The following is a 9,942-nucleotide window of genomic DNA, read 5'->3' on the forward strand; positions in this document are numbered from 1 at the left end:
AACCGACTTGGTGGCACAACAGTGTCAGCCTTATCAGGATAGGTCTCCCCTGACCGACCCACTGGCTGTGAACATTCTAAACTAACACGAGTCTCATTAAGTGTCCAGTTTATGGGTATTACACAGAAACATACCAAGGGAACATGAATCGAATATGTACTTTTATTAATTTACAATAAACTCATAGTGTACATCATTCTGATTGAAGCTAAGGGCATACAAAACTGTCTAACATGCCCCAACATGCCCAAGTTTTGACCCCCGCTAATGATCTCACTGATTGGCATATCAAAGACTGCCCAATCTGACATCTAGTGAAGTATCATAATCGAGTCTAGGGGTCAGGTGTAACTTTCCAGTTTTGCCCATCTATCTCTAAGGTCCAGGGCAATACCGGAAATCTGGTACGGTTCAAGGATTCGAGTAATCCCATACTGCATGTTGCTTGGGTCTTACCCTGGTGGCTGAGACGAGCCATCCCAACACTTGCTGACACATCAGTATCAGCTTTGGCAGGATAATTCTCCCCAGACTTATCCAATGGCTGTGAACATTTAAAACTCACACGAGTCTCAGTAAGTGTCCAGTTTTAGGGTTTTACACAGAATCATATCATACAACATGAATCAAACATGCACTTTATTTATTTACACTAAATGTCAAAAGTACATCAGATCAGATTGAAGCTAAGGGCATACAAAACTGTCTAACAGAGTCTACTTGCAACTATGTCAGAAAGTTCAGGAGAGGTGATAGCAATTACCAAAATTTAGGGGAGGTTTCAGCAACAAGTAGAAACTTCACGTAAGTTTCAGCAATTTACCCTTTTTTATGTAAAATCGTCATTTCTCAAGTGTACAACATCATAATTGAAGCCTAAATAATACTCTGTTAAGAGCAAAATGGAAATAATGATGCTTCCTACCGTTCTCAATTACTTATCAAAGAGCAGAAATGGAAATGAAATTCAGAAGTTTTTGATTTCCAAATAAAGATAGAGAAATATATACTATATACTATGGTAAATATATCCTACAATAGGGAAAATATAATCCATATATATGAGGTTAGGACTAGCAATTAAACCTTGGGTTCACCATTCTGTTCGAATATGGGAGACCCATATGTGGAATGTATAATTTTCACAAAGAGAGGAAACTGTAATAATGCGAATGAAGACAATGGAAGACAGGCAAGTAGAGTGATTGGAAAGATGACCCATTTAACTCGATGACCAAGTACAATGTAAAGGCCTGCACTGAATGCTGTTACCATAGCTGCAACAGAGATGAAGAGAGCTCCAAGACCAATTATCAACGTTCTAGGCAAAGCAATTAGAAAATCTTCTTCGTTGTAGCTTGAAGTTAGGATGGATAGGAACATAACTATTGAAGTAGTTGAGAAGAAAAGCGCCATCGCATCTGATACCACGAAAGCCATGAAATAGTTGGACTGTAAAAAGATGGGTATCCCTGAATCACCATTAATTCCACCTGGTACAGTAAAAGCTGCCCCAAACACCACTGAGGCTATGATTGTGGCCACAATCATGCATGGTGTTGCTGTTTCCTTCATCCATTTTTCTCCCTTTACAGCCAATTCCTTGTGGTGTTCAGTAAATAAAGCTCGAGGCGTTTTCCCTTCTGAATTTTTCAAATTTTGAAAGGAAGGGTCCACAATCTTCTCGACCCCCTACGCAGAAAAGGTTAGAGAGAATAAGTCATGAGGCTTGGTCCATTCAGGAGAGTCTCCATTTTCTAGGATTATGAGTTTGTAACTTGTTTATGTGGAATTGGTTTGCAATTAAAAGAAATGCTAACTTTTTTTTCTTTTTTTGTTTGAAGTGGGGCTCATCAATGGTCCAGTTAGGTTTGATGTGTAGATATCTTGTATTCTAAGGCCATCTACAACACCCATAAGTAGAATCAATCTGTTGCAACTTGAAGGGGCTAGAAGGGGTAGGGGAAAACAAAAAGGACTTGAATAATTGAAATAGTAAGAAATGATTTAAATAATTAATCATAATTTCACAATGGTTAAACAGAATTAATAGGGGTTGAATTAGGGTTTGTGATGAACTTAGTCAATCCCATAGGGGTTCATCCATGAACATAAGAAGCCATTGCCAAACCACATTGAATCTTGTCTTCCATGTTCATGTGTTTCTCTAGTTTTAATTATTCACAAAAAACAGATGATGGTAAGATAATAGCAATTACAGTACCTACAACAGTAGAAGCATCGAGGTATATCTATCATAATCTATCAGAGCCGTTCACCAAATCGAAATATTATTAATTAAAAACCATGGACAAATGGGTAAGAAGAATTGCCTTGAACCATTGAAGTTCTCGCTGCATTTGCAGAGCTGCACCAGAAGCTACATTAAGTTGTGGGGAAGGTGCCAACTTTGCCACCATATGCAACATGGTATTGGAATCATCAACTCTCAAAGAAGTCAAGAGCCTTCTACGTGCACTCATACCATATACAAGACTGAAAATTTTTTCTTGGCGATGCTCAACTGCAACATGAAATATACTTCTTCCCTTCATTGTCAACCATAAAAGATCAGGAAAATACTCACAGCACTGAATGACGACCTCAGTGTTTCCATGCTCTGCGGCTATGTTCAAAACGGCGGGATTGAGGAAGCACTCTAGCATCTCATCAGTTTCCATGGATGAAAGTTGTTCACAAATGCGATTTACCAGTTTGACAGATTGGATTTGCGTCAATTTCATGTCGCGCACTTGCTTGACCATGGGAACTACACAAATCTCATAAGTGAAAAAGAATCAATTTGACTGAACATGATTTACTCAGAGTAACATAGGCAACAGGAGCTACCTAGTTCAGCCAAACTCCAAAATACAGCATTCAAACATCAGAGGAGTCGTGCCAATGCCACGAGAGAAAAGAAAAAACAAAAAGGAGATGGAGTAACGGTTTCGTATCTCATCACATAGAAGAACTGTTGGACAGTTTTGTATGCCCTTAGCTTCAATCAGAATGTACTTTATGAATTTATTGTAAATGAATAAAAGTGCATATTTGATTCATGTTCCCTTGGTATGTTTCTGTGTAATACCCTTAAATTAGACACTTAATGAGATTCGTGTTAGTTTAGAATGTTCACAGCCAGTGGGTCGGTCTGGGGAGACCTATCTTGATAAAGCTGACACTATTGTGCCACCAAGTCGGTTGGGGTGGCCTGTTTCAGCTGCTAGGGAGAGACCCTAGGCATATACAGTGTAGGATTAATTGAATCTTTGAACTGGACCAAATTTCCAGTATTGCTCTGAACCTTAGAGATTAATAGGCAAAACTGGAAAGTTACACCCAACCCCTAGACTCGATTATGATACTACACTAGGTGTCGGATTGGGCTGTCTTTGATGTACCAATCGGTGAGATCCTTAGCGGGGGTCAAAACCTGGGTATGTTGGGACAGTCTGAGAATTCATCTGAGTGGGTGATCATAGTGACAGGATCAGCCCCTTTGTCGGACAAAGGTAATTATTAGGGATGCACTCTTATAGATGGAAACCAAGACTGCCGGCAGCCGATTTCAATCGTTGAGATTTGTTTTGCAAAGTATATTTTATATGAGATATAAAAATATATATATTATGGTTTCTAAAATGTTTGTAAAAGGTTTTAATTCCCGGGATCCATATAAGTAGAGAGTGCAATACTGTTCCTTGCAGCTGATGGAGAGGTCATCTCTTGTCGGGCAGTGTATGATCATTATGGGCTGAGAGGTTAAGTGTAAGACCATTGAGGGTAATGCCTGATGGGCTAATCTTGCATCTGCCCACAGTCCCTGGGTGTTACAAGGTGGCTTGGCCCAGGGACCACTTAGGATAAGTGTTGGGCCCATAGAGCCCATTTGATGGGTTTCAGGGGGTGCACTGTTCATAACAGTGTATTCGGCCAGGCCTTGTAACAAAGGCTGGGCTGAACCCATCTGGCTGATGTGTAGATCAATGCTTGGGTCCCATGCCATACAAGGAAGCCCAATTGGGCAGCAGTTAGGAAGGTTAAGTGAGCACATAAGCTTAATGGGCCTAAAGCCCATTTCGAATTGGACTTATTTAATAAGTTAAATATGGGTGAATTCTAAGATGGATCAGCACATAGGATAGGGTCTTAACCCTATCCACTCAGAGAGTCCAGATCTGAATATGATTCAGATCTAGAAACCTCCTATTGAGATTAAGAGAAGGCTGATCTAATCTGCAGATAAGATAAGGGTTTATCCTCATCACCTAAAGAGAGGTCTGATCCAAATATGATTTGGATCAGCAGCTCTTAATTGGATTAGGAGCTGATCTTTTAGGGTTACAAAAGAAGGAGGGGGTGGCAGCCTTTAGAAGAATCACATAATCAGATCCTCTTCAGAGCTGAAATAAAAAAGAAAGATTTCTGCAATCCCTGCAAAAGATCTTTCTTGCCGCCTCCTTCCTGCAACCGTCAGACATCCAGTTCGATCTCCAGTTGTGGGAGAAGTCAAGATTCGATCTTGACATCAGTTCTTTGAGAATGAATTGATAGGAAGCTGTGCTCACATGCCATCCTGCTGTTTCTTGCGAATGACAGAATTCTTGGAGAAGAATACTGCTGATTCTGCTCCATCCTGCACTGCGCCATCTTCAGTGGGAGTAGTCTTTGGATCTTTCCTTGGGCGTGAACACCTTCGTTGGGAAATACTTTTTCTCCGTATCAGGTATAATCTTCTCCTACTCTTTTTGGTTCAGATTTGGTTCAGTTTATGGTTCAAGATTGATCATTGAAAATATGATTTTTTAAATAGGGAATGCGATTCCCAATTGAAAGGGAGAGAAAAAATTTTGAAATTCGCCCCTTTATTCTGCATGATTTGGGCGTCCATACGATGGATCTCTCACTAACATCGACCTCAGTCACATCTCACCTTGTATTGGTAACATGAATAGTAATTACAAATACGGGATATGCTCTCCATGTGGAGACTAGATCTGCTCCTCACACTTGGCGCCTCTCACGCACATCCTATCATGCATTGGGAACATCTCCTGTACTTATTAGTTATTATTCATGGGAGATGTTCCCAATGCACAATGGATGTACTTGTGAGGCGCCCATTTGTGAGGAGCAAATCCCGCTTCCTCCATGTGTGGTAAGGAGACGTCATGAAGTTGGTGTGAGGCGTGCTCTGTGAGGAATAGATCTGGACTTGTAGGGGTGTCAATCGACCGGTTTTGGATTGGATCCTATCTGATCCAAACCTTACCAAATTGGATTTGGATGGTTCATTATATTTACTGGATTGAGCCAATCCAAAATAAATTGGTCCATGTTCTTATTGGTCTAAATTGGACCTAAACCAAATTTTCAATAATCTGATCATGAGGCCAAACCCTTGTCCAATTTGAAATCGATCAAAATTAAAGTCGATATACTTTTATGGAAGTACTTTTACGAAGGCATTTTTATAAAAACACTTTTACAAAAGCACTTTTATAAAAGTAATTTTATGAAAAATACTTTTATACAAAAGCACTTTTATGAAATCACTTTTACAAAACAACTTTTACGGAAGTACTTTTATAAAAGCATTTTATGGAAATACTTTTATGAAAGCACTTTTAAGGAAGTACTTTTATAGAACACTTTTACGAAAGCATTTTTATGGAAGTACTATATAAGCACTTTACCGAAAGCACTTTTATGAAATAACTTTTACGAAAGCACTTTTATGGAAGTACTTCTATATAAGAACTTTTACGAACGCACTTTTATGAAAGAAGTTTTACGAAAGCACTTTTGCAAAAGCAGTTTTACAAAAGTACTTTTATAAAAGTATAAAGTACTTTTAAAAATACTTTTATGAAATCACTTTTACAAAGGTGTGTTTTCAATGCCAAGATGGTATATTTTTGTAATTTTCAGATTTTCTTCATTTTAATATATTTTTGTAAATTTTTATATAATTTTTGATATTTTCATTTGGTTTGGATTAGATCCAATCCGGTCTATTTACATTTTAATGGATTGGATTGGATTTGGACTGGATTGGGTCCACTCCATTTGTAAGTGGACTCACATTGGACTGGATCGAGTTACATCAAATCCAGTCCAATTGACACCTATACGGACTCGTTAAAACCTACAATATTTTTTTTTATAAAACAAAAAAACCTGCAATATTCGTTTAATAACAATGCGAGTTAATATTTTTTTTCTTTATTTTAATAACAAAAGAAATGCGAATCCAATGCCAGTATGATACTTGATTTGGGATTTCAATAATAACTCCGGATTTAGATATAGTTGAACCTGATCCGAACTCGATCCGGTTATAGTCCTAAATCTTAACTCTATTCTTTGGGAAGCTAAAAAGTTTGAGTATAAAAAACAACTTTTCTACTTTTTGGGATCTCCTTTGGTACGTTGGAATCCCTGAAATGTGTTTCTTTAGAGTTTTCTCCTTAGGAATATACAAGTATAGTTATACCATTTAGTACAATTATAAACATATTTCTGGACTATGTATAGTTTAGATAATATTTATATCTTACTATATATACTTTACAACTTCATATATATTATCTAATCATATTTTTTAATATAATATTTAAATTATATGAAATGGTATATCGTACAATATAATTTTTATATGATATAATATAATATACAACATAAATATGATAAACATTATTTATTATTGTATTGCATGGAAAGGTTATGCAAGACTTCTATATATATTAGTAAATATGCACACATAGTAATTTCAGATTGCATTAATAATTCCAATATCCTTATTAGAACCATTTAAAAAGGATAAGTAATAGGTGTGCTGATGTATTTAGATTTTATATTTCACTTTTATTGTTAACAAAAATATTTTTTATTTATCATATTTATTTTTGTTTAATATGATAAATATATGATACTAGACATGTGCACAAATTCCATAAACAGATTTTTGTGCTTTCTATATTTTTTTATTTTCATTTATTTTTTGAGGTTTTATTATATAATTATAACACCATGTGCTGACCTATTTGACTTGTAAAAAGACAGTATCATTTTTGGGCAACTTTAAATTTTTTATTTCATTTACATAATTAATTCTAAAAATAATTCTTGTTTATCACACTTATTTTTGTTTGATATCACAAGTTTATAATATCTTAGATATCTCAAAATTTTCTGTAAATTTTGTGTATTTTTAAAATTTTTGTGTTTCTATCTATTTTTTAAAATTTTTATTATTTAATTATAACATCATTGGTTAACTAGCTTACCCAAACGATTGGACCATTATGGTGCAAGTCAAGTAGGTTGGGCTAAATTTAAGTTTAATGTAGACCCAACTCTATGCATTGGACCTAAGGCTTTAAACCAAAGTCAACCCTAATTTGTTCAACTTGAGCCCAAATACATATATCTACAACACAAATACTGAAATACATACCAAATAATAAAAACAATACAAGATTTTACACTCTACATATTTGTATTTGTACTCATTCCAAACTGAGCCTGAACAAAAAAAAAAAATGCTTTACTTAATTTTTGTGTGAATCATAAAAGTTAAATCTAAATACCGGTACCACATATCATATATCACTTACATGTGTACATATCACATGTTATTAAACTAGTTTCACATAAATTATACAACTAACCCCTTCCCTTAGCTTTGACATGGAGATGTTAACAGAAAAAAAGATTATGTCATGTTTTAAATATAAATAAAAATCTAATTTCCCAAAGATGTGAATATTGAAATATCCATTGAACTTAAAAAGCACAAAAAATCAATAAAATAAAAACAATTAAAGAAAATGTTGAAATTTCTGAATTTTACTGCAAATTATAAATATTTAAAATGTCAAAAACTCCCTTTCTATACACCAATATCCCCTTGAATTGACATCAATTTTGAGTTGACACTACTGTGACCCAGGCATGAACTTATTACTAAAACATCATGTTCGATAGGAACCGAATACATTAAAGAGGGGATGGTAAGATTGGGGCAATAGGCCACATTAATTCCGTACATGTGGGGTCCGTGATATACACATGCACGTCAACGACTACCACGCTGACGTGGCATATCGTGATTGGCCTAGTATCCTTCCGTCTCTATAGTGGATTCCGGATTCGGAGTCAAAAGGGAATAAGAAATTCGGCTGCAGTTAATTTTTTTTTTGTCAAAACATAACTCGTTGACTTGATAGAATTGCAGACCTTTATTGATTTGAGCGTTCAGGAGAGAGCAAGGCCGATCAGGCACTTGCGTAAGGTTTCCAGATTCCGGTGGATTCTCAACATCTCCGTTGATCGTTGGTCGAGGGCTGCCGGATTTTTCCACGCTGATCACTTATAGACATAAAAGGCAGTCAGAATATATCTGAATTCTTTCTCTAACTTCTAATGACGAGAAGAAGAGAGATGTCGGAAGTGCTTAACAGAGAAAAGAGAAAGGAGTGGTGGGAAAACTAACATGAATAGATCAATCGTTCTAGAAATCCATAGCGACTTTTACTTGGAAATGCTGAAGGTCTTTGAGATAACGCCAAGAGAGCAGTGTAACCAGATTTATCATCACGAGCAGTAGCTAGCTGAGGGTAGCGCTGGACTAGATCAAGAGCAGTATCTGTGAAGAGAAAGAGAAATAGATCGGTAATTGAACGATCGCTGATACTGGTGATATCTTCAGCTTTAGGTGGCCACTCACCGTAGAAACCAGAGGCGATCATGAAAACTAATAATCGAACACCATTTCCACCTCGAAAAGGACTGGGATCTTCATCTCTGGTAACGGAGTAGAGATACCTTACCATCTTTTTGCTGCCATATGTTAAGGCACACAGAAGGGGTGTCGCGTTTTCATCGTTCCTTATCTGCGTCAAATTAGGGTTCTTTGTTACCATCGCCTTGGCAGATTGGGTGCAGTCGGCCATGGCAGCATAAAATAGAGCAGTTCTACCCAATCTATCCTTTGATTCCAGTTGTTTAACAGACATTTTCTCCACTAGCTTCTGCACGAATTGAGCGTGTCCGGCACTAGCAGCGACACTTAGCGCAGTCATCCAAGAGACGTTGATCTTAGCAGCCACAGCGTCGGGATTCCTTTGCAAGAAAAGATTAGCAGCTCCCCAATCACCTCTTAGAGCAGCTTTGTACAGGAGCCGGAAATGACTCAGTTCCTTCAGCACTTGTCGATGAGTAAGGAGATCCATGATTTGATCTGTTAATGAACCAAACTTTTCATTGTTAGAGTAAGATTTGATACAGACGACAGAGAAGTGTGTGTGTGTGTTGTTTGTGCATTGTCTAAAGCCAAAACACTTTCAAGCCTGCCTGACTTTTGATTTGAGCTCTAAAATCACAAAACAGTAACTTAATTTGTTGCTTACTGATCTCGGTTTCCTCACCTGCATCTGATGATGGGTTGCAAGTTGAACCGTTAGGATTTGTTCGACTGTTGAGACCTGGTGAGGTTGGTGTATCTGCAACTTCACCTTCTAGTAATGAAGGATCAAATGAAAATGATGCAGCTGGGTTGACATGATTGCCTTGCAAACAAGTCGATGCCATGCTGTATGTGTTATCATGCAACTTTGGGGGAGGATTATTCTTCTGAGCTAAATACTGGCTATAGTTTCTAGATTCTGCCTTCATGTATAGTTCTTGGCTTCTTAATCCGTAGTTTGGTCGGTGTTCTTTTGTTTTGAAAAAATAGTGAAGTTCTCGTCAAGGACATAACAGCGGGTAGGGACGGATAACGGATTATGGATTGTGAACTTGTCGATCGGGTTAGTATGTATGGTTGTGCTCTATCAAAACCCGACCTGGCTTGACCACGTATCAACCCGAACCTATCCCGGCCCATGAATGGATTAGAGCGGGATGAGATACTTGAAATCTATACAAGAAACACTT

At 37.1% G+C, this 9,942-nt stretch overlaps 1 protein-coding gene across 1 annotated transcript; it reads right to left on the minus strand.

Moving 5' to 3' along the window:
* Nucleotides 1–1,080: 1,080 nt before the first annotated feature.
* On the minus strand, nucleotides 1,081–9,681 carry LOC104588485 (uncharacterized). Its single transcript, XM_088900402.1, has 5 exons — nucleotides 9,435–9,681; nucleotides 8,501–9,247; nucleotides 8,245–8,376; nucleotides 2,334–2,770; nucleotides 1,081–1,692 (listed from the first exon to the last, which is right to left on the minus strand). The coding sequence occupies exons 1-5, from the start codon at nucleotides 9,679–9,681 to the stop codon at nucleotides 1,081–1,083; spliced, it is 2,175 nt and encodes a 724-aa protein (XP_088756528.1).
* Between the last annotated feature and the right edge of the window lie 261 nt (nucleotides 9,682–9,942).

This window comes from Nelumbo nucifera, chromosome 3 (assembly GCF_055504915.1).
Source record: "Nelumbo nucifera cultivar China Antique chromosome 3, China Antique-T2T, whole genome shotgun sequence".
NCBI classification, from domain to species: Eukaryota; Viridiplantae; Streptophyta; class Magnoliopsida; order Proteales; family Nelumbonaceae; genus Nelumbo; species Nelumbo nucifera.